This window comes from Mixophyes fleayi, chromosome 3 (assembly GCF_038048845.1).
Source record: "Mixophyes fleayi isolate aMixFle1 chromosome 3, aMixFle1.hap1, whole genome shotgun sequence".
In the NCBI taxonomy this organism is placed as follows: domain Eukaryota; kingdom Metazoa; phylum Chordata; class Amphibia; order Anura; family Limnodynastidae; genus Mixophyes; species Mixophyes fleayi.
In genome coordinates this window covers 264,403,235-264,429,017 of record NC_134404.1, presented here as the reverse complement: position 1 = coordinate 264,429,017, position 25,783 = coordinate 264,403,235, and the positions used below count along the sequence as shown (strand labels likewise).

Sequence of the window (25,783 nt, the reverse complement as noted above, 5' to 3'; positions counted from 1 at the left end):
GCTTACGTCAGTCGCGGTTCACTTTGCAAAATGTCGGCTTCTCATTCATTCCACCTATCCAAGCAAACAGGGGAGGCCCAATGGAAATAGTACTCCTCTATTTGCAAGTACAGGCACTAGCTTTATAAGTGTACTAGTTTTTTACAAAGCTGAGTTGTACATGCAAGTGTATAAATAAAGTGTAACATTTTGAGGTAACTACCAGAAAAATCATACAGTAATTTACTTATATTTTAACTTATGTTTCAGATATTTAAAACATAACTTGGTTATATGGTTCAAAGTAACACATTTTTTTGGGCCCTAATTTACCTCATGAATCTGCTCCTCCTATCCTCATCACAAACTTACAGAAAACTTAAATTGTAGGCAATACACAGGCTACAGTAGTGTTATTTACATCTATGACACAAATACAGAGACAGTGCTTTTCGATGGATAGTGCTAAAATAAGTAGGACTGAAAATGCAATGTACATTTAGGAGTCCTTTGCGTAGAGATGGTATTTTAGGGCAAATGACCAAATTAGTGCCCCAACAGAACAGATGTACAATATTAAAGTACAACATTTTGCCCAAAAAGAAGCCTTGTGACACCTCAATAGAGTGAGTGAAAGGGAGAATGTGCCAGAGTTGGGTACACTACAGGAGCGGTTAGAGAGGTACCAAGAGACCCAGGAGAGAACTGTGTATAGATGGACAATGGAGTGAAGGATGTATAGGAGAAGAGAGTGTTAATCAGTGTCCAAAGCAGCAGAGAGTTACAGGAGAATAAGTATTGCAACAAAAAAAATACTAAAATTTATTTATAGACATAATTACTGTCATCAAATTAAACATGAGAACAAACTGAAAACAATAACTTCTTTGTAAACTAAAAATTATTAATATGCATGTTGGTTTAATCCCATTGGTTAGAAGTGTTGCAAGGCAGGTCATGCTGGAATCCATAATGCCCATCTTCCTTCTCTGTTTAAAATATAACAGATAAAGCAATAAACCTTAGTCCATTTGGAAATCAAAAATTCATTGACTGTGTACTTTGTACACACCTGTACTTTCAAGCAGTAAATATACAATTTGTTGCCTTAACTGTAACACAGGTCCCCCAATAACCAAAAACAAATAACATAAATAGATACTTACAAGCTGCAAAAGGCAACTCTTCCATGTCTTGATCCTTCTGCAAGAATTGAAACTTGCCAATCCACATTGTTCCACATTGATTACTGATTATTTTTCAGGTGAGCCAGGCATGTCCTAGCTAAGGCTTGGTAGTACATAAAAGAAAGCCTTTAGTTTGTTCTATTTTAAACAAAACTCTACCAATCAAGCTTCATCATTATTTTTCTAAGTGCTATAAAAGTCACATTTGATAATCACAGCAGGGGCATAGGCAGCCCTAACAGCACAATTTTAATTTTGCAGAATTCAAAGGTACACTTTTGTTTAAGTCCAAACTATCTGGTGCCTGCATTTGTGTACGTTTATAAAAATGAAACAGGCCTTTACTTTCATCACAATACAATTTTTTAGGAGATGACAGATATTTCAAAAAGTGTGATATAAACCATATTTGAAAACATTTTTATCTTGCAAATCAATGTTGAATCTGAAGTTTCTGGAGGGCTGGGGATCTGTTGGATAAACATGCACCATGGAAAATTTCAAAAACCACATAAGATTTAATATAATAGATATCAGATTGAAAAGCTTCACAACACCACCACCCAAAACAAAAAAAAAATTGGGTTACAATTTAGAAGACAAATAGCACACATTAAACTGCACATTACATATGAAAATATAGATGTACTATTATTGTGTAACAGAAGATATCTTAAAAACATTTAAGGTTTGAATCCTCACCAACACTCTTGTCTCTGTGGGATCAATAATATCCTTCCCATATTTGTGTTGATGTCCAGTGTCCCTGGTGTAAAAGTACGCTTGGTTATTACTAGCGTATTGTTAGATGTTTTGTTACAAACACTAGCAACAAACTGTTGACACATCAGCCACTTTACATTGTGATTTATTACAATTGTGGTTGTAATTAAAAAGAGGTTGTTTTTTTTAAAAAATACACAATGTTTAATGTCTGAGCTACTTATAAAATATTTTTTATTTTTATTCCGGCTGCCGGAATGGAGCGCTAAGTGCATTCCCCATCCATTCCGGCATCCGGAATGCGTCTGCCAGTACCTTAGCCATCCATTCCGGCAGCCGGAATGGAGCACCGAGTGCATTCCCCATCCATTCCGGTGGCCGGAATGGAGCACCGAGTACATTCCCCATCCATTCCGGCTGCCGGAATGGGTCTGCCAGTACCTTAGCCATCCATTCTGGCAGCCGGAATGGAGCACCGAGTGCATTCCACATCTATTCCGGCTGCCGGAATGGGTCTGCCAGTACCTTAGCCATTCATTCCGGCAGCCGGAATGGAGCGCTGAGTACATTTCCCATCCATTCCGGTGGCCGGAATGGAGCACCAAGTGCATTCCCCATCCATTCCGGCTGCCGGAATAGGGCTTAGCGTACCCTAACCATCCATTCCAGCAGCCGGAATGGAGTGCTGAGTACATTCCCCATCCATTCCGGCTGCCGGAATGGGGCTTAGAGTACCCTAACCATCCATTCTGGCTGCCAGAGTTGAGCACTGAGTGCATTCTCCATCCATTCTAGCTGCCGAAATGAATGGCTAAGGTACTGGAAAACCCATTCCGGCAGCCAGAATGGATGGTTAGGGTACTGCTATTTACTGCTTCAGAGTCGGGCGGCCTGGCCGCTCGCTCCGGAGCATGAGCTCTGTGTCCCTGCCCAGGCACTCTGCGTACGGGTCACGTGAGCGCCAGCTTAAGGCGCGAAAAGCGTCCAGGCGGCCGCCATTCCGGAAGTGAATGCGGCCACTCTCCGGTGGAAACCCCTGGCTGCTATGCTGACCTCCAGCATAGAGGGTGTGTACCCGGATGATGGGGGGGTTCCGAGTATCTGGCGGGAATGAACCTGGTTCTCATGGGGTGGGGCATGGCAGGGACTGAAAAATGGAATAAAATATTACTTGGGGATATAAGAGGGTCGTGAGTGATATGGGTGTGTGTGACATGTGAAAAATGAGCAAGTGTGTAAAAACGGGTGAATTACCGTGGTGAGTTAAAAGGAGGTAAAAGGGGTAAGATTGATGTAAGTAAGGAGCTAGGTAGCAAGTGTTAAAGTGTGAAAGGTGCTCGGTATACTAAGCCTTCACTTGGATACATGATCCTCCTGTCAGCAGCACTACACAAAAAACACAGGACAACTCCCCAGGGATTCAGATCTATAACAGTGGCCATAGCCACTCCTCCCGTGCTGCTATGGGCTGCAGGATTCTGAGAAAAGTTAACTCCGTGAGGGTAAATTACAGAATACACAAACGAATCATTTTAACTGCTTTCAGCTGAAGGGCTTCTCTTATACTAAGTTTAAAGGTCACGTTGCCATGGTAACAAGAGACAACAATCATGTCTGCAGAGAAAGAGACAGCTGGTAAGTAAGACACTGAAACGTTAGTGCTAAAACAGACATAATTAAGGATATTATTTTAACTGTAAGAATAAACAAATTCTGATGACAAAAATAAACTTCACAGGTTTAAATCAAGAGTTAAAAAGTGTCACCAGATTTTAAGGATTTGTCCTTACAATTTAGTGTCCTTGGCGATGTCCCTGTTTTTTAGTGTTGATCAATTGCACTGATAAAGACCTTTTATTCTGTATATAAAATGCAGTTCCCACACTATATTGTTATGTTTTGTGTATTATAGGTGAATATTCAACTGCAAAAATAAGAGACTACTATTATAACTATGTTCAGTGAATAAGTAACGCTGGAGACATTTGGTACACTGATCCATCTGACAGCACTGTGTAACATGCTTCCATGCACCTTCCTACCCACAAAGTGTCTCAGTAAATTATTTTGAAATGTTGGTAACAATGCAATACATGTTTTCTGCTAGCACATTTAGAAACTATTTTTAGTCTCAGAGCTGCTTAAGAATCCACAAGAAAAATGATTATTACCCGTACACTGTATTCTAGTCAGAAAAAAAAATATCATGCTATGGTTTATGCATTTACGTTGTGCAGATTTAGCATCTTTATCTGGAAACTCGTTAGCCAAAAAGTTCTGGGAACCTGAAGGAAAAGAGAACAATTGTTGTTTATTGATTGTCTCCTACATTTACTTTGAGAAGCACAATAAGGAGAGGGGAGTTTCAGTGTCACTAAAATGAGAGTAATTTGTAAATGTGATTTATTATATCTTGGTGCTTCACATTATGAAAAACCCTTATATTTGGAAAACTGTAAGTCCCTGCCATTCTGGATAACAAATACCATACCTTTATAGCATACTTGCCAACTCTCCCGGAATGTCCGGGAGACTCCCGCATTCTGCGAGAGTCTCCCGGACTCCCGGGCGAGTGTGGCAATCTCCCGAATTCTGCCCACTTCACTAGGAAGTGCCCCACTTCCTAGTGAAGTGGGCAGAATTAGATCCCAAACGCTGCGATTCCCGGCTGTCAAATGACGCGCTTGCGTCATGACGTCACAGGGGGCGGGACCAAAATGACGCCCCCTCCACTGGCTGGTTCCCGGAAGGGAGCTGAAGAAAGTCGGCAAGTATGCTTTATAGCAATTGCTCTTTATTAGTTAGGCTGTTTGTCATAAGCTGCAGATTTCAGCTTATAGCAGGTTGTTATTGTTTTCAACAAAGGTTTAAAGGTAGCCTATGTGACTAGTTGTAAGCCCAGGCACAAAACATATGCCAGCTTCTCTGGATCTTATTCGCATGTGTCCCTCTTTGGCCTGGAATATTGTCCTTTTTCAAACATTTCCAGGGTTGATTGGTGTCAAAAACAAGTGTGTTATACATCAACTTTAATCGGAGCCTAGCTATTATTATCAGTGATTTGTAGGATGCCACAGTGCTGAATGGACATACATAAAACAGGGACATGCAAGTAGACAGAATAAATTAGGACAATATAACAAAGGGTAGGGATGGCCCTGTTCGTGAGAGTTTTCATGCTAATTAGTAGAGGGCTTTGTTGAAACAAGTGGAACAAGTATGGTTCAGAATAGAGATTGGGATAGTTGTGAAGGTGCATTAATGTGGGTAGTATGGGTGGGAGTAGGGTAAGCTGTAATAAAGAGATGGGTTTTCAGAAGTGGTTTAAAGATTTAAAGGCTGTGGGAGAGTTTGATTGGGCATGGCAGGGAATTCCGTAGCGGCGGCGGTGAGAGGCGGTTATCACAGATGAGGCGACCTGCAGGTCAGAGGTAGCACTGTGAGAGGGAAAGTATTTTGGGATGAGATTTCAGATGTATGAATGGGGTGGTGTTGTTGAGGGCTTTGTAATGTCAGAATCAATCAAGAAAATTTACAGGTGTAACATTAAAATGCACTAATAACTTTCTGTCAGGTGTTTTTACCATTTAATATAATCAGATAAATATTTAGTTGTATTCTACATTCAAAAGTTAAAATGTTCTTTTTTCCAAAAGCATGATCAGCAGCATCCAGATACCCCAGTGTCTTGCTGCGGAAGCTCCACATTTGAATGTTTAGTATGAGCAAGTTAAGTGGGTCGCAGGCTGCATATAATGATCAAATTATTGGTTTAACACACTTGTGCTTTATTTACATACAATGCATATTAGTAAACACTCCATTACCACAACATAGGTCAAACATCATTCCTATAAAAAAAAGTTAAGATGCTCCTTTTTTCAACATAGGATATAAGGAAGATCAGAGGTAACACATTAAGCGGTTTTCTAAGGTATTACATTGTCTTTAAATGGGTAATATTATTACTATTAAAATAATATTACATTGTTTTATGGAAAAAAGTAATCACTTACCTTAAACTTTATATAGTTCCTCTATATTATTTGAACATTTGCAACCAAAATCCAAGGAAACAACATGATAAATTTCTATGATTTTCTTTATAACAGCCAATCCCAAATTTCCTATTGACAGCCATTTCAGTTTTAGGACACTCTCTGAGCATTCACTTTCACTGACAGACCCCTGCAGTTAAAAGACAACACTGAGGGGTAAATGTATTAATGTCCGGATTCTTCAACTCCGGCGTATTCAGCGTCTTTGGCGATTAAATTTAAAGCGGCGCTGCATTGTAAAGGGAAACTTCCCTTTACAATGCAGCACCGCTTTAAATTTAATCGCCTAAGACGCTGAACACGCCGGAGTTAAAGAATCCGGATATTAATACATTTACCCCAGAGTCTCTCTTTGTTGCCATAATTCATTTTTAACTGTCATTCATACTTGCATACTTTTCCTAACTGGTAAGATTTGTATACCCTGCCCACCATGCGGTAGGTAAGCATTCCTGGGAGATTTCACTGCTCTCTTGGGTGTCCAGTAGGTCTCCTCCTAATCGGAAGTATGCAGGACATTCTGGGAGACTAGGCATATTGTAACTGTCTGTTACACACTCCAAGTTACAGGTATGCAAGTTGTGGTCTATAACTAATAAGTTGTGGATGATAACTAATGTTTAGATTTCACCTGCCTTCCAGATAGTTACAAGCAATGTATAATAGTAGTTTTGGTCACAAACAGAAATTCACTGATGTTTGGCTGCTAATGCTTGTGATGCTATTGCATTAGATATGCTTAATGTTTGTAGACACTCCCTTATATGTTTAAGCTTGAATCTTTAGTGATGGTCCCTAAGACCATGGGGAATGCTGGGAAGTGTGTGTGGGGCAGTGTGCAATGTACCCGGAGTTTGCAAATGGCTGAATAAAGAGCTCAGCAGTGCCCACCCATGCTTCAGTGTCCTGATGAACTGATTTACAAGTATATTAACAAAACAATGCTAACTTCTTTCTACAGATCATATATATTAATTGAAGTATGAAGGAGGGTTGGTGCTGTGAGCCACGAAGTAGGGACTTGGAATAAGGTTCATACCACTGCCACTGGGCACAGGAGTTGCTGCTGTTACTCTTGGGCCCAGTGTGCATTGTTACAGCCAGTGCTTGTTCAATCCAGCAGTACTGTAATGGCTGTAGCATCAGCTAGGAGACACAGTCATTGCTAGTACTGATTGTGCAGCCAAGGATGCCTGCTAAAAACATGCACATTCATTTTGCAACTTATGTCACTGGCCTACATAATCAGACACCTACCAAAAATCCAAACCAAAATTCTGAACCCTGATTGGTAGATGTAACATTTTTGCTGTTTTTTATGGCTTTCATGTTTTAGGAACTTTTCACTTTACACTTTTAGTCACTTATTTTGTTTTTTATTAAGATGTGTCCATAGATTTACAGACAGTTGGCAGCCCTGGCCACAGTGCAGCAAAATAATTGTCTCACTGTTGACCTGCATTAATCTCTTGGAAACGGTAACCGGCATCTTAGATAGTATTACCATTAATTAATATTGATGGCACTCTAAAATACCAAGATTAGTATTCACAGTAGCAAGCCAGCTCTTGATCACTAAGCAATTATATTCTAATCTAGGCCACAACCTCTGGTGCCTATTTTTGTTTCTCAATAAATCCAATGGAATATATCAAATATATGCATAGCCATTCTTCACGGTTGGGATGGTGTTTGCTGAGGAATGGGTGGTGTTAGGTGTGCGCCACACATCGCATTTTGGATTGAGGCCAAGAAGCTAAATTTTTGTTTCATCTGACAACAAAACCTTATCCCTCATTTTAGTTGGGTCACTCTGATGTTTTTCGGCAAACTCCAAACATGCTTTGTTGTGGGTTTTCTTAAGTAATGGCTTATTTATAGCCACCTTCCCATACAGGCCACATGTATGGCAAACTTTTGATATGGTTGACTGGTGCACCTTCACTCCAGTCTCAGCCACTGAACCCTGTACCCTTCACAGTGATAGTTAGCCCCTCTGTGGCTTCCCTCACAAGTCTCCTTCTTGCTCTGAGGTTTGAGGGACAGCCTTGTCTAAGCAGTTCCTGGGGTGGTATGATGCAGCTTATATTTCCTCACAATTTATCCAATAGTGTTCACTGAAAATTTCAAACGATACGATATTGTTTGAAATATTACCAATGACTGAAGTCCTGATCAGTATGCCGATTTATGTGTACACACTATACCTGATTGCCTTCAGATCTGTGCTCTTCATTTGTCATAACCATCGACTGCAAGTAACAGCTGTCCTGGATCCTGGGTCTTCTCCGTGCTATGCCAGCTTCACATCACCCATTGCAGCAGTACCCCGTGGGAACACATAAATGTAACCCAGCAAGCTCCATAATGAATGCTATTGACCAGCACCGAACATCTCCCTCACCAGATCTTCAACTTATTGATGGGATTCCGGGACCTGTACACCATTTTCCTGGTATCCTGGTTCCGTTCTTCCTCCATCACAAGGCCGCGCCTCCATTCTCCCTGGCAACTGAAATGTGCACACGTGCAGTAGCAATCTGCCAAAATAACGTTTTTTGAATGTGACGCGCTGTCATGGTGATGTAGAAACCCTAGTAGCACCTCTGGACCTCAGGACACTAGCTGTCAAATGTGAGGTAAATAACTAAATTGCCGTTCCAGAGTGCATACACACTGCAGGACTGGAACGACATTGTTCCATCGTTGAACGAGATTTTCAAGTCAGTATGAAAATCTTGATCAACCATTTTATGTGCTTTGGAACGATACTCGTACATAGATTCCAGGGTACCCACTACTGTGATAACGGGCCAATCAGTTGTTTATCGTCCAATTGACCTGATAATTGGCTGAAAACACTGCAATATGTACCTAGTCTTGGTTAGTAAATTACCCGATGAATGAAAAAATCCCACACAGAAATCTTTCAGTTGACAAAAAGTTTATATACATTTTATGGGATAGTGTTGCTGTTGTATTTGTTGTCTATAGATTATATTCCTACATTCATGTTTACAGCAGACAATGGGTTGATTTATGATGGGTTTAAAATATGCAACACAGTTTCACTCCATCTACCTGATGGTTGCTGTGTCTGTACATAAGTACACACCCAAAACATGAATTCATTTTATGCTGTGTGAAATGTATTTAAAGATGATAGCATTGTAAGCATTGAGAGTAATTTTGTACCCTCTCTTCAACACTCAACTTTTCCAATAGAGTAAAAGAAGAGAAAAATAGAGGGAAAGAGAGCGGTAGGGAGAGGGACAACCCCCCCAAACACATAAAACAATGTTTAAAAAAATTCTAAAGTTTTAAAATGGCCAGGGGGTTATATTGAGATTTTGTTGGCAGAAGTGCAGAGGGTATAGCTTCTGAGAAAGTTTCACCAGTTGTTTTAACTGCTGATTGGATCAGCATTGCAGCCTCCAGGTTGTCAGATGCCTCTGCAAGTGTTGATTCCACTTAAGGGCAACAGGTTGTGACAGCTTTAAAGATGTTTTGCCTCCTTCAACCTCACTTGCTGTAGTGCTGTTTTGGAGGAAGTGACAGTACAAAGGATGAGAAACAAAGCAAATCTAGGGAATTAACTGTCTGGCTATTAATTGTGCCAGAAGCAATGATTCCCTTCAAAATATTAGTGTTATTGAGACAGATAGTTGTGGTATTGGCGTGGAACAGGAGACCTCTCTAGAAGGTGAGGCTTTGTTTCCTAGCTATGAGGATTTTGCTAGCACTGTTACACCTGTGCATAGTGACACATTGGACAATGAAGTAGCCATACAAGTTAGGGAATCGGGACAGGGGGTATGGCCACATCACAGTGTAGTGTGCCCACACCCTTAGGGGTGTGCCTAATGATCTTGAAGTGTTAGGCTGCCCCTTACACCCTCCCCAGCATTCATTCCTGCACACACCAGTGACAGCACTGGTATATTCAGCACCCATTCACTGCTGATTTGCTTTGCAATGCAGAGCATCAGTGAAACGGACAAACCTCACAATTTTCCTAGCGACAGCAAAAAGCTCCAGACGTGGTGGCGGGACAGAGCCCTCAAATGGCAACTGTCCCTCCTAAATCGGGACAGTTGAGAGCAGGGGCGGATCTAGAATTCTGTTTTACAGGGGGTGATTTGGGGGCGATTTAGTTTTTTGACAGTTAAGCATGCCGGCTGCTGCACACTGTGTCCAGGTCTGTTCTGCAAGGACAGGCAGGGAGAGTATGCTGCCCGGCTGTTCTCATTGTACTTAAAACATAATCAGAACAGCCGGGCAGGACTCTCTGCCTGTCTCTGCCGAATGGACAGTGTGCAGCCGCAGGCAGTAAGCTCTTGCTGGGGAGTGGGGTGATTGCCCCGATCGACCTCCTCTGGATCTGCCAGTGGTTGGGAGGTATACTCTGGTGTTGCAGATGTGGATGAAACTTTGGTTCCCCATGTCTTTAACACCTCAGCTCATATGGTTGCATGTAGTTTTGAGGCTGACCTTGCTGGTCCTACATCAGACCTGAGCATACATGATGGCATAGGTGATTATCCTGGGTGCTACCTCCTTCATATGGGAGTTCTTCAAACTACCACATTGTGGGACAGTGATAGATTTTGATATTGTCACTTGCCTTATCTGCAGTACGTCATTACCATGGGGCAGAATAGGAAACCACCTAACTCTTGTGGCCCCCTGGCCCCCAGAGCTGCAAACGATTCTGACCCTTGTACATTGTTTAAGTGTGCTCCAAGTCTGAGTAGCAAACTCAGCACCTCAGCACCTCTCCTACTACACCTCACAGGAGGGTGAGCTCGTAACCTGCTCAGCATCACACTAGGTGCAGGCTGCTGACTCGATGTGCTGAACCTGGCCCTTTAACAAGTGATTTCACTACCATCAGCGCAGTGAATACACCACCAGAGAGGATTAGAAAGTGACAGTAGAAATGAGCATCGACATTCAGAGATTGCTACATTTGTGGTACAGTGTTGTCCAAAGGTGAGCAGGATCGGAATGCACGGTGCCCCACTCTTACAGTTGAAGTCACAGGTAGTAGGGGAAATACAGAAACACTGTACTTTGTATCCGCCTCTCAGCGCTCCTAGCAATGGATATATTTCCTACTCATAGCAGGATAAATTAAAACTATATAATCCTTTTTTTTATACAATATCTTTTTATTGAATACAAATGCAGAAATACAATCGTAAAGAACAAGGGCAATCACATGTGATGACAATTATCAAAGTACATGGAGAACATAACCACACTAGATATTATTCATTTTAGCGTAAAATTAACCCGCATGTAACAATCAGTTATATGTTTCGCCTTTGTATAGGTAATTGCCTCTGTATGCAAAACATTAGTATTACTTAAAAGTTCTGAAAGAAGAGAAAAGAGAGTGAGAGAGAGAGGAAAGGGGGAAGAGAGAGAGAAATTATGTAACAGAGTGAAAGGAGAAAAAGGAAAGCGAGGGGATAGGAGGGAGGGGAAGGGACCTAAGAGCAAAGATCCATTCAAAAATGAGCACTAGATACAATTCAACGGAAAACAGAAGGAGAATTATCTAGCTAAGGCAGCGTATCTTCCTGTCCCCTGGAATTCTAACCATCTAAACCAGATGGAACAGTAGTCCTTAAACTTATCGGATGAACTAAAAATCAAGTCATTCATATATCTATAAGATTCAATGCGAGTAAGCCATTCCTTCAGGGTTGGAGGAGAGGAGGATCTCCAATGGACGGGAATTACTGCCTTTGCGGCACTATTTAAGTTCTTTAGCAAGGATTTTTTGTATGTTGATATCGAAGACTTTGTCTGGTTTAATAACCAAAAACCTGGGTCTTTTGTTATATAACCCTTTTAATGTTGTTGAAAACACATTACAATTTATTTTATATTCTAAAGCTTATGGGCCTGAGTCATTAAGGAGAGCAAAGCATAAAAAAGGAGTAACATTTGCACATGGGCAAAACCATGTTACATTGGAGGGGGAGGTAAATTTAAAATGTGGGGACAGATTTATAGTTGGGGTATGACATGTCCTAGATCAACTTTAAATTTTAGTGTAAAGATAAAGCTATTAAGTATATGTGTGCTAGATGAAAAAACAGCCAGTATTTAACTTATGTGCAAAATAATAAACTAATTTGCACCCCTTACATTGTAACATGGTTTGTCCCAGAGAACATTTACTCCTTTTTTGCCTTAATGACTCAGGCCCTATGTGTTTTCACTACATGGATAAATGATTGTCGAACTGATTTTCTTCAACACACACTGCAATTTGTACATTTACATTTTCTCTTGTATATTTATCATGCCTGCAGGATAACAACAGTAATGCTATACCACTTCACAAAAGGTCACTATCATTAATCATTGTATTCAAAAACAATAGATCTTATTTAAAAGGACACTACTACTTTTAGTATTTAACACAGCACTAACCATTGATTTCCTATAACTCCACCGTAATTTGATTACAGCTCTGTGTTTATCGCTATATTCATTGTACAGATCTTTACATGTGATAGCTAATTATGCATAGTTGTCAACATTTTCAAATGCGCTCAAGGAACACTTTGCATCCGCAGAGATAATGCACAATGCTGTCTTGGAAGACTTTGAATCACTACAATACATACTTGCTAACATTTTGGAGAGAAGGTCCAGGAGAAAGTTATGGGGGGAGTGGTGCCGCATATTGTGTAATTGCACAGCAACCACAATGCAAGTGGCAGTGAAACACGTCATCAAGCTCCGCCCAGGGAAATAGGTAGGATCCAGGAGTGTTCCCTGCTCGCCTGGGAGGATTCCCTGCAATTCATGTCTGCTACAATACCCATCTTTTCATGCATAGTGAATTTGATAACAGTGTACTATTTGCATTTTAAGTACTTCTTTTCAAGAATAATAAGGTATAAGATATATAGAGTAAGAATAGATTGTAAGAATCTACCATTCAGCAAAAAAAAATAATTATTTGTGCAGATGGTCCAGCAAAAAATTCCAGGGCTAACTTTTTAAAACCTGAAATTGTTCATGGAAATAAGGGAAAGTTGAGAACTATGCAAATGGCTGTGAGGCTCTCTGTCCACTTTTCATGCTCAGGGTCACTGGAGCAAGCTCTCACTTCAGGGCTCCTTTAAAACTGTTAGAACTAGGCCACCCTGTTGTTTACTTTAGGTTAAAGCTATACTAGAGATGTCAGTGAGAACAGTGGACAACATATCTCTCTGATTAAACAGACAAAGGAGTCTATGTATGAAGACATATTCTTCCATATTTCCCTTCAGATGGCCACTTTGTGTGGCTGTCCGTCGGAGGACAATTTTGGAAGAGGAGTAACGCTGCTCCTTCCTCTACTACCTGCACTGAAATCCTCCATCACCTCTGAAGTGGCTCTGCTCATCACCGTTTTGTAGCAGAGCTGCATTATATGTAATAACTCAATATTAAATATGATAATGATGTGCTCCAAAAACAGAATGTCAGGACTCTATGGGCTAGATTTACCAAGCTGCGGGTTTGAAAAAAAGTGCTATAGGCAACATCCCCACTTTTTCAAACCCGCAGCTTAGTAAATTTAGCCCTGTGTATGTTAGTAACAATGATTTTATTCTACAACATTATTTAATCAATTAACGTTTCTGCCAAGATCATCTGGTTATAAGACCCCTTCATAATTATACTTTAGTACTGCTGGTCTGCTCAGACATTAGGTGACTGGACAGTATGTCCAGTCACCTAATGACAGGCAACCAGAAGTGCATTTATTGGCAATCAGTGAAAGCAAGTTTTGCTTGTCAGAAAACAATAGAGATTGGTAGGAAAAAAAATCACCATCTGATACTATCAAATGGTATAGAGCATTCACCACTCCAGTGGCTTGGAATCTGATTAGTGCTGTAAATTCCCTGTTTTCAGTCATTGTCCTCTAGATGCTACTACTTTTACCTTTTTATTTTAGAATTATTTTAAATAATATGCCACTAGAAATGTTCGTATATTAGGATTTCTTTTATTGTCAGTAAAGGCAATGGTTGAGCACAATGCTGGAGTGAGGTTGTCTATGAGTGCTCATTAGATTCTGTACTGTGACACTAGCAGCAGGGCTGCCAAGAGGAATTTTGGGCCCTGGTATAGCAACTTCTTAGAGCACCTTCCATAAACCTTGAAGTGGGTGTGGCCACACCAGGTGGGTGGCTCCTCCCAAAACTTAGGCAGGTGAGTCTACTTTGTATTTGCTGTTCCTCCCCCTCTTGCCACCCCTGACTAAGAGGTATATTTATCAAGACCAGAAAAAACAATAAGGGTGCGCCAAATAAAGCAGATCATATATAAATAATCTGTAGTAACAATGACTGATGGCGGCCTCCGTTGTGTATTAATAAATTCATTTCAATCTAAAAAATAAACAACAATTGTATGTGCCATATGCACTGAATGCAATGACATATATAACCTCAAATCAAACATAAAATGTTCAAATAAGCAGAGTAATATACAGTCAAGTCCATAAATATTGGGACATCGACACAATTCTCATATTTTGGGCTCTATACACCATCACAATGAATTTGAAATGGAACTAACAAGATGTGCTTTAACTGCAGACTTTCAGCTTTAATGTGAGGGTATTTACATCCAAACCAGGTGAACGGTGTAGGAATTACAATGGTTTCTATATGTGCCTCCCACTTTTTAAGGGACCAAAAGTAATGGGACAAACTAAACAATCCTACATCAAACTTTCACTTTTTAATACTTTGTTGCAAATCCTTTGCAGTCAATTACAGCCTGAAGTCTGGAACGCATAGACATCACCAGACCAGGGCCGGATTTACCGCTAGGCAACCTAGGCAACTGCCTAGGGCCTAGCGGTACCCAGAGGGCCCAGTCAGGACTGGCGGTGAGCGGGGTAGGCAAGGCGGAGGGGCGCTCACCTCCGCCTGCCATCCCTCTCTGTCCGCCGACATACTAAAATAAACTGCGGCCGGAAACAGACTAAAAGACAAACCAGTCATGTGATCACATGCGCGGCTCCCGGCAGTCTCACCTCATCTCTGCTCCCACTGAATGAGGAGGAGAGACTGCCGGGACCTGTCGCGTGATCACATGACTGTTTTTTTTTTTAGTCTGTTTCCGACCACTGTGAGGAGGACTAACCGAGGAGCTGCGCGCTGGAGAAGAAAGAAGACAAGAAAACCAGAATACATAAAACAGGAATACAAAAGAGAAAAAAACAGGTAAGTAAAACGGAGGCACATAGGGTGAGGTGATAATGAAGAGGCACAGAGGTGACATAATGAAGAGGCACAGAGGTGACATAATGAAGAGGCACAGAGGTGACATAATGAAGGGGCACAGAGGTGACATAATGAAGGGGCACAGGGGTAATACAATGAAGGGGCATAGGGGTAATACAATGAAGGGGCACAGAGGTGATATAATGAAGGGGCACAGGGGTAATACAATGAAGGGGCACAGAGGTGATACAGTGAAGGGGCACAGGGGTAATATAATGAAGGGGCACAGAGGTGATATTGTGAAGGGGCAAAAGTGGCAATAAATGGGCATAGTGTGATGATTGAGGGACAAAAGTGACAAGGGCACATCCTTGGATTAATGCATATTATTTTTGCAAACAACTTAATAAGTATTTCTGTACTGACTTAAATACTTATTAGGTTGTTTTGACCCAACTACTTAAAAACCGTGACTGCTCCGTAATTATTTAGGGGTGCCTTTTTCTGTAGCAGGGTGGCCTTGCTCTTTTCACATGTTAGGTACGCCCCCAAAGATGCAAGCCATGCCCCCACCTCTTTTGGCGGCACATACTTTCCCTTCTACTTAACTATAGGGGTATACAAAATATATAGTGCTATGGATTGTTTCAGGGAGGGGGCCCAAAACCAGTATCCTGCCTAGGGCCCCATGAGGTCTAAATCCGGCTCTGCACCAGACGCTGGGTTTCATCCCTGGTGATGCTCTGCCAGGCCTCTACTGCAAATGTCTTCAGTTCCTGCTTGTTCTTGGGGCATTTTCCCTTCAGTTTTGTCTTCATCAAGTGAAATGCATGCTCAATCGGATTCAGGTCAGGTGATTGACTTGGCCATTGCATAACATTCCACTTGTTAGCCTTAAAAAACTCTTTGGTTGCTTTTGCAGTATGCTTCGGGTCATTGTCCATCTGCACTGTGAAGCGCCGTTCCAATGAGTTCTGAAGCATTTCACTGAATATGAGCAGATAATATTGCCCAAAACACTTCAGAATTCATCCTGCTGCTTTTATCAGCAGTCACATCATCAATAAATACAAGGGAACCAGTTCCATTGGCAGCCATACATGCCCACGCCATGACACTACCACCACCATACTTCACTGATGAGGTGGTATGTTTTGGATCATGAGCAGTTCCTTTCCTTCTTAATACTCTTCTCTTCCCATCACTCTGGTGCAAGTTGATCTTTGTCTCATCTGTCCATAGGATGTTGTTCCAGAACTGTAATGGCTTTTTTAGATGTTGTTTGGCAAACTCTAATCTGGTCTTCCTGTTTTTGTGGCTCACAAATGGTTTACATCTTGTGGTAAACCCTCTATATTCACTCTTGTGAAGTCTTCTCTTGATTGTTGACTTTGACACATATACACCTACCTCCTGGAGAGTGTTCTTGATTTGGCCAACTGTTGTGAAGGGGTTTTTCTTCTCCAGGGAAAAAATTCTTCTGTCATCCACCACAGTTGTTTTCCGTGGTCTTCCGGGTCTTTTGGTGTTGCTGAGCTCTCCGGTGCGTTCTTTCTTTTTAAGAATGTTCCAAACAGTTGATTTGGCCACACCTAATGTTTTGCTATCTCTTTGATGGGTTTGTTTTGGTTTTTCAGAGACAGCTCTTTGGATCTCATATTGAGAGTCGACAGCAACAGATTCCAAATGCAAATGTCACACCTAGAATCAACTCCAGACCTTTTACCTGCTTAATTGAGTCTGAAATAATGAGGGAATAGCCCACACATGTCCATGAAATAACTTTTGAGTCGATTGTCCCAGTATTTTTGGTCCCTTAAAAAGCGGGTGGCACATATAGAAACCATTGTAATTGCTACACTGTTCACCTGATTTGGATGTAAATACCCTCAAATTAAAGCTGAAAGTCTGCAGTTAAAGCACATCTTGTTAGTTTCATTTCAAATCCATTGTGGTGGTGTATAGAGCCCAAAATATGAGAATTGTGTCGATGTCCCAATATTTATGGACTCAACACCCAACACCCAAAATGCTACTGGTTGTAGTCACATTCTGAAACAAACCATTGTGTGTTTTTCACCAATCAGATATTATTATTATTATTATTATTATTATTATTATTATTATTATTATTATAAATAAACTTATTATTATTATTGTAGATTTGAAAGGCGCTACAGTGCTTCGCAGCACCGTACAGTAGGGAAAACAGTACATGCATAAAACAGGGACATACAAGGTAGACAAAATAAATGCAGACATGAAAACAAAGGGTACGAAGGACCCTGCTCATTAGAGAGCTTATATTTTAGGTGGAAGAGGGCACAGCTGAAACAAAAGGAGCAAATGTGGCTCAGAGTGGAGATTGGGACAGTTGTGAGGGTGCATTAGTGGGAATAGTGTTATCGGGGATAAGGTCACCTCTAAAAAAGAGCGTCTAAAGTCTGATTGAATGTGGAAGGGAATTCCATAAGTGGGGAGAAGCACGGTAGAAGTCTTGTAGGCAGGATTGAGAAGTGGCTACCAGAGACGAGACAACGCACAGGTCAGAGGTAGATCTAAATGGGTGGGAGGGAGAGTATTTTAATATGAGATTTGAGATGTATGCATGGTTAGTGTTGTTGAGGGCTTTGTACGTAAGGGTGAGTGTCAGGTGCCGTCCCCACTGTTCCCCTATGAAGAAGGGTCGGCCGCCTAATAGTTCCGGCTGGGGGCGTCCTGTTGCTAAGCAACAGGTATGCAGCATCCCCGGCTGTCCTTACGCCATCGGGCACATGTGCACTGACACGTCCCGTTGCTAGGCAACAGGATGCTTCTTTGTCTCCATGGTCAGCTCCTGTTTCGCCGGTTGAACGGGAGCACCGTATAAAGAGCCATCTCTGTCCTTACTGTGGAGAGGCCGGTCACCTGTTGTCTGCTTGCACAAAGAGACCGGGAAACACCACCTCCTAGGCGATAAGAGAGAGGTCGTCCTAGGATCCAGTTCCCACACTCCCTGTTCTCTCAAAAATTCCAACTTTTTGAAGCCAGCCCCCCTCAAAACTTTGGATGGTTCTTCACTTTTTCAGGAAGCGGGTCTGTTCGGTGTGCCATGGTTGCGGTTTGGATGTCGGAGACTATATGTGGTAGCTGTAGCTGCATTGTCCAAGTCTGAATTGAGTGTTTTGTTATAAAAAGAGACAGCCTGATTAGGACAGGACAATGCAGTCATTGAAGAAATTAGGTGTTTTAGTGAATATGTGAAGTGGATTGGGTTAAGAGTACTTCAGGTACAAGAGGTTTCGTTGTGTACATGTGGATTTGGGTGCAGGGAGAGGGCATGAGGTAAGGTGAGGCTGAAGAAATGGAGGTTGTGGTCGGAGAGTGGGAAAAATAAATTGGAGAAACTAGAAATGGAGCAGTGGTGGGTGAAGACAAGGTCAAGGGAGTCGCCATCACAGTGGGTGGGAGATGAGGTCCATTGGGAGAGACCAAAGAGGAAGTAAGTGAAAGAAGTTTAGAGGCAGAAGAGACAGTGAGATTATCAATGGGAATGTTGAAATCGCTTAGTATGAGTGTTGGCAGCTCAAAGGATAGGAAATAGGTGAGCCAAGTTTCTGTAATGGCAAGGAGGTTGAGGGATTTTGAAATTAATAGTTCAGGGATGGATGTAAGTTTGTTACAAACAGATCTGGCATTCCATAGTGCACAGGAGAAGGTAATAGAAGGTAGTGGAGATATGTGGATAAGGTTGGTGGGATTGGAAATACGGGATGGATGGAAAGGGAAATGTAAAGGACACAGGGTTAGGTGAGATGTCACCAGCAGCCAAGAGAAGGAGCAGGGAGAGAAAGAGGACATGTGAGGAGGATTTGTGGGTGTGAGGTTTATTTCTGTTTATGTAGGTTGGTGAGTGTGGTGGGTGCAGGAGACAAAACAGTTCATGTCTACAGACCAGTGAGGAGAGAAGTAGTGAAGGGGAAATCATAATCGAGGAAGGGGGAATAGGGTTATGGAGAAAGAAGAGGAGTTTCAGAGAAGTATGGTGACAGTAAATAGGAGACTGTAAATTGAGTAGGATACTGTCATTTGGGTCCAGAGGGTCCAGCAGCCAAACAGAGATGGTAACAGCAATGACATTTGAGCTCTGTGGGTCCTACAGCTGAACAGAGACAGTAGATCCTAAAACAGCCTTGTTTTTTGGTATCAGATCGATCCTCAGCGCTGCTGTGATGTTTGCCAACAGTATTCAGAAATATCCAATGCTTTATGTTTGTGAGAATAAGGAAAAGTGGGAGCTTGGGCAAAGAGCTGAGCCAGTGTATGATTTTAAAATATATTAGAAAGTATATCAGAAACCAAGAAAAAGATTTATTTACAGATGAGGATATTTATAGATGTAGATAAGTGTCAGCTTCTGCTCAGCTTTGGGTCTGGTGGTGATCTACAGGGCAGAGAATCTCACCTCTCAGCACCACCATGTGCACCAGTTCCCCTCTTTAATAGGTGATTAAGGAAGGAGGTGACATAGCTATAGTACATAGCTATATCTAGTACTGTTTTTATGTTTTACACTGTTTTATACTTGTATTTCACAGAGGCACTTGTATCAGATTTACAAAAGAAAATCACAGAAGCCTTTGAAGTTTTCGACCATGAAAGCAACAAAACTGTAGATGTCAGGTAAGGCAACAATGCTGTTAACATTTGCTATATATATATATATATATATATATATATATATATATATATATATATATATATATATGTATATATATATATTTCATCTATATAACATATGCATTATACACAGGGTAGTATAGTCCTGTAAATGATACGGATGTCATTACCGATGATACATAGACTCTCAACTCACAAAAGATGACCAGATCTGTTCAGATATGGCTAAAATCCTTAAAATATAGCTCACACTCACTACTAACGTCTCACTTCTGTCACCACTAAGATTTAGGTCAGGAGCTGACTGCCCATTATAACATCTTCATTTGCTCTCTAACTTATCTCAAGCTGCAATCGCAATTTAATCACAGATACTGGAAGCCAAACCATACCGTGCATATATATGTAGCATTATCCAAACCAAGCTGTCAAATGATTTATTTAAGAACACAAAAGCAGAAAATTATTAAATTGTGTTTAATATTACAAAAAGTCACAATGCTTATTGAATAAAAATGGTTATTACCAATTGACATACAAAATAATAAATGCAGAACTATTTTCTTAAAATAAGACAGGAATACAAACAAAACATATTTTCATGTAATTTGCTGCCTAGGGTGAGTCAAAGTAGCAGCCTGACCCCCCCCCCCCCAAAAAAAAAACTGACAATATTTAAAATAATGTTATTATTACTATTACTTTATAGTCTTACTTGTCCACCCCCTCCCTTTCCATTGTGAGGTATCTGAAAGAAATGTGTTGGTATGCTATTCTGTTTTATTGCCCTTTTGTTCAAATCCACTTCTAGTAAGGAGTTCTACAGTATACCAGAGATTTAATAGTAAGTCCAATAAACAGAGTATGATTTGTATATACATATGCATAGGAAACATGAACAGACTATATGGATTCATTGGGAAGATTATTATTATTTCTATAGCTTCCTGATGGACTGATATCGATAAATGACATGTCATGTGGTTAGTTCCATTGGTTACAAATTTGTAGAGAAGTCTCCCCAAATATTGATAATTAAAAGTATTGTTTTGGTGACATTATATCACTCATTCAGTGTTTTAGGCAGCCCCTAACCATTTGCCACCTTAGCCGCCTTGGTTTGCCTAATGGTAGCTCCAGCCCTGCTTGTGTTACTTTTTAAAAGGGATTGTCCACTTTTGGATATTCCTTGCTAAATATATTATACTTCTTATAACAAACAGAGCTCCTGGCACTGAAGGATTCAATTTTTTCATAGCTGTTCAGTAGAGCTCTATAGAAGAGCTATATACTGTGTACAGCAATGGTGGGTAACAGACAGCTATATGGCAGCATGAGGCTCTTGGAGCCTTCACCTGTGGCCCCCAACTCCTTCATGCTTTATTGTCAGCTTTGTTTATTGTAGCTTGTAACACTTGTTTAAAGTGCCTGCCGACATATTGATTAAATGTATTATTTTAACTTAATAATGTGCCTTTTTGTACGGCCGTTCTGATGTACAGTGCGTTAATTTTCCATGCAGCGGCCTATAATGCAACCTGGTGCCCAACTTCAGGTAACAGGTTTTGTTACCAAGCTGAGACCCCCCATCTATTTGCTATACAGGAGGGAAATGTCATATTAAACAGGGGGTGTGCAAAGTGGACAGCACCTTCAAGCAAAATACAAAACCAACATATTTTATATGAATAATGTTCATTATGTAATAATGTGATTATATGAAAGGATTTTCATGCTTACTCACAATTGTTCTACCTAACAGGGAGATTGGAACAATAATAAGGTCGTTAGGATGTTGCCCAACTGAAGGGGAACTCCATGATATGCTTGCAGAGGTAAGATTCTTATCTGTAGTGTAAAGTTCACTGATTTATATTCCTTCACATTTTAAAGATATGTGTTGCTTTGAGTCACTAGTATATCATATATCTCTGCATTCCACTGAGATAAGATAAGATAAATAGTGGATGTAACCCTTGAAAGAAGCCCAATAAAGACTGCCATCCATCCATATTTCTTATAATTAAAAGATTTATGTGTGTCATGATAAAACTGTTTTCTCCCCAATATTTATTTTATCAATAAATATTTATTTGCCATGCAAAACCGGTTTATTTCATTAGTTAGTGACATACCGCAGCATATCGTGACCAAGCAGAATCCAATGACACCCAATATAGGGAATACTCAGAAATAAATACTTTTTAGGTATATCTTTAATTTAGGAAATAATTGTATTTTGTACATAGCACTTTGTATGTGTTAATTCTAACGAACCAGTGTAACAGACTACTGAAATCTCCAACTGAGAAGCTCCCACTAATGGCTGTGACAACTTGTACCAACAACAGATGCAGTTTTCATATTTGTTATCACTATGAATTATTAGTTTGTATTGAGAACCTGGAGTAAATGATTCTTCTCCCAGAAGTGCTATGTAATATTAGTACACTAAGCTTATTACGCTACACATTCTCCTTAGCAATTGGTCATTGCTGTTGAACCAAAGTAGTTTAATGTAGTCTGCTTTCTGCATGTTCAGTAATATTGTTGATTGTTGCAGGAAACAATTTCTTGCAATGGTCCATCATTTAGCATGCAAAAAAGATGGATTCATCAAAGATTGTAAAATATTCCATTGCTAGGAAATGTAACAAAAACCTGTTATGTGTGAGTAGGTATGTCTATGGGCCTGATTCATCAAGGCACGTATCTGCCGATTTTGTGAGTATCAACTGCAAAATCACTCTGCACATGCCCAGAACTGAGAGATACATCCGTGAACGCAGTCTTGTCCGCTGCGTCCACAAACGCAAAGGACACGTACTGCAGCCTACAATTTCGAGGAGTGAAATGGGTGGGGAAGGGGTGTTTTGCCGTTAGTCAATGTACATTAGGGCCATGTCCGAATCCAGCTCTGAGCATCCCAAAGATGCTTGTTTTCCTGCCAAATCTCTTGCACCAGCCACAGGGCTGTTTTCAGTCCTGATCAGTAGTGATGACAGCCTTGTATGCATGCTTTCACGTGTTTGGAATCATGAGCAACTGTAAAAATTAGAAATGCTCACTGACCCCCGTATTTTGGTTTTGGTTTTGGATCTGGATTAGCTTCGTGTTTTGGTTTTGGCAAAACAGCCCTCGCGTGTTTTGTTTTTGTTTTTGATATGTATTTTTTTTTAAAAATTGCTAAAATATGCTAAAATTACATAATTTTGCTCTTTTTTTTGTTCCTACATTATTATCAACCTCAGTAGCACTAATTTCCAATCATTTCCAGTCAATTTTGACTACCTCACAGGTCACAATATTATTTTCATACACTTTCCTTCAAAGACTGCAGCGACCCGGCTGGATGCTAAACGACAGAACAATGACACAAACACATGGCAGTTCATAGCACATCTTGGTAACATTAGCACACAGCGGTAGCTGAAAGGAGAAGTGGTGGAAGATGGAATTGTCCTTGGGCCCTCCCACTCATCCTTATGTTTGGTCTTAAAAAGAACAGGCACACTTTAACAAACCAAGCACTTCAGCGACAAGGAGTGCCACTTTTGAGGCTGATGTGCTTGGTTTGTTTGGGCCCCCACAAGACAAGCTAACAATGGGCTTAAAGCACCTAAGATAACTGTGCTGTTAATGAACTCTACAATGGCAAGATGTTGTTGTCATTATAGGCTGAACTTGATGGACTGGTGTCTTTTTTTCAACCTCATCAACTATGTTACTATGATGGTCAGCCTCATCCTCACCCTCATCAGTGTGTACATCATCCACACCACACACATATTAATTCATCCCCGCTGGAATCCACCATTACGAAGTCTCTGTACTTTGATGTAATTGGCAGTAAAGGCCTTCCTCGTGGAAATTGTAGTTCATTTTGATGAACATCATCTTTTCCACATTTTTAGGAAGTAGCCTCCTACACCAATCGCTAACAAGGTTCCCGGCTGTGCTGGAAACTCTTACCGAGTACACATTTGAGGGTGTGCATCTTAGGTATTGCAAAACGAGTTGGTACATGGGGCTCCAAATTCCCTTTTTTTTTCTTCCCAGTATGTAAAGGGACTGTCTGACGTGTCTGTTTCTATGCTGTCGTTTAAATAATCCTCCACTATCCTTTGGATGTTGATGGTAGGATCAGGTGGAGTTAAGGCAGAGGTGTCATAGTTTTTGGTCAATTTTTTTAGACCAGACCAGATGTCAGAATTTTGTGCTGAGTCATCTGCATCATCCCTGAATCTCTTGGAAAAGCTAAGTTTTTTCTAGCAGCAGTGGACTGAGAAACTGAAGGAGGAGATGCCGCCCTGTCATGTAACACTTGAGCTGTCATCTTGCTCACCAGGAGCTCCTTGCATCTCTTGAGATCTGGGTCAGTTGGAAATAAAGAGAAGACATAGCTCTTAAACCTAGGATCAAGCACAGTCGCCAAAATGTAGTGACTTCAAAATTTTGATAACTTTTGGATCCTGGCGAAGCGAATAAAGTACTTGATCTACAAGTCTGACATACTTAGTGGAATGGCTTTGTTTCATCTCCTCCTTCAGTTTCTCAAGCTGCTTTTCCAAAAGTCTAATTAAGGGAATCGCTTGGCTCAAGCTAGCAGTGTCTGAACTCACTTCACAGGTGACTACTTCGAATGGTTTCATCACCTTGCACAACACGGAAAGTATTCTCCACTGCGCTTGAGCAAAATCACCCTCCTCTCCCAATGTTATGGCTTGTGGAATAAGTGTGGATGGCTTTTCGCTGTTTCTCCATCCTCAGAAGCGTATACAGGGTGGAATTCCACCTTGTTACCATCTCTTGCTTCAGTTGGTGGCATGGCAAATTAAATTGTTCTTGTTGCTGCTGCAATCTCCTACATGTTGCTACAAAATGGCGGAAATGTCCAGATATTTTACGGGCCACAGACAGCATCTCCTGCACGGCCCTGTCATTTTTCAAAAAGCTCTGCACCATCAAGTTGATTGTGTGAGCAAAACAGGGAATGTGATGGAATTCACCCAGCAGTAATGCTCTCACAATATTGGTGACGTTATCAGAAATGACATATCCTGAGGAGAGTCCAAGCGGGATAAGCCATGTTGCAATAACATCCCTTAGTTTTTGTAACAGGTTATCAGCTGTATGCCTCTTAGTGAAGCTGGTGATACACAGAGTAGCCTGCCTCTAAAAAAAGTGATGTAGTTCGGAACATGCTGCTGCTGTTCCTGCTGGTGAAGGCGAATCACCAACCCGTTGGGCTGTCACAGTCATATAATCTTAAGTTTGCCCAGTTCCGCTTGTCCACATATCTGTGGTTAAGTGTTCAGTGGGTAGAATGCCAATTTGTAGCCCAATTATTACATTTTTATAAACCTTCTTGTACAGGTGAGGAATAGTTTTTCTTGTAATATGATGTTGTGATGGAATTTGTTAACGGGGACACAAGACCTCAATTAACTGTATAAAACCATCTGCATTAATAGTGGATATTGGATGCAGATCTAATACTAGCATAGTCGCCATGGCATCTGTTATCCGCTTTACGACTGGGTGACAGCTTTCATGCTTGCTTCCTCTTGCAGAGGATTGTTTAACAGTTAATTGTTGTAAACTAGTAGTCTAATTCTTGGTCTGCTTCTGGGTTGAAGATCCATCCCCAGCAGCAGCAGCAGCAGTGGGACTAACGCTCAATAATTCTTCAGAGGAATCATGGATAGTGATCATCTCTCCTCCTGTTTCCACCACTTCTAACTCTGCTCTCCAGCTACTTAGCCCTCCTCCTCGAGGGTCCTCCACCCCACGTCCACTCTCGCTCCCTCCTTCCCCCTGGGGGTCTCCCTGTCTTCCGCGCCCTCCTTCTTGGGCCCCGTCGTTTGCAGATCCTCCATCCCCCTTTACCGCCCTCTCTAGCTGTGCATTGAGCTTACTGAGTTGCTGT

At 41.1% G+C, this 25,783-nt stretch overlaps 1 protein-coding gene across 1 annotated transcript in view; it reads left to right on the top strand.

Moving 5' to 3' along the window:
• The first annotated feature begins 3,425 nt into the window (after positions 1-3,425).
• Positions 3,426-25,783, top strand: part of DRC8 (dynein regulatory complex subunit 8) — a 42,674-nt gene continuing 20,316 nt past the window's right edge. Inside the window, exons 1-3 of the mRNA XM_075200704.1 lie at positions 3,426-3,524; positions 19,773-19,857; positions 21,617-21,689. Coding sequence (XP_075056805.1) covers positions 3,500-3,524; positions 19,773-19,857; positions 21,617-21,689 — 183 coding nt within the window. The 5' untranslated portion in view covers positions 3,426-3,499. The remainder of the gene's footprint in view (positions 3,525-19,772; positions 19,858-21,616; positions 21,690-25,783) is intronic.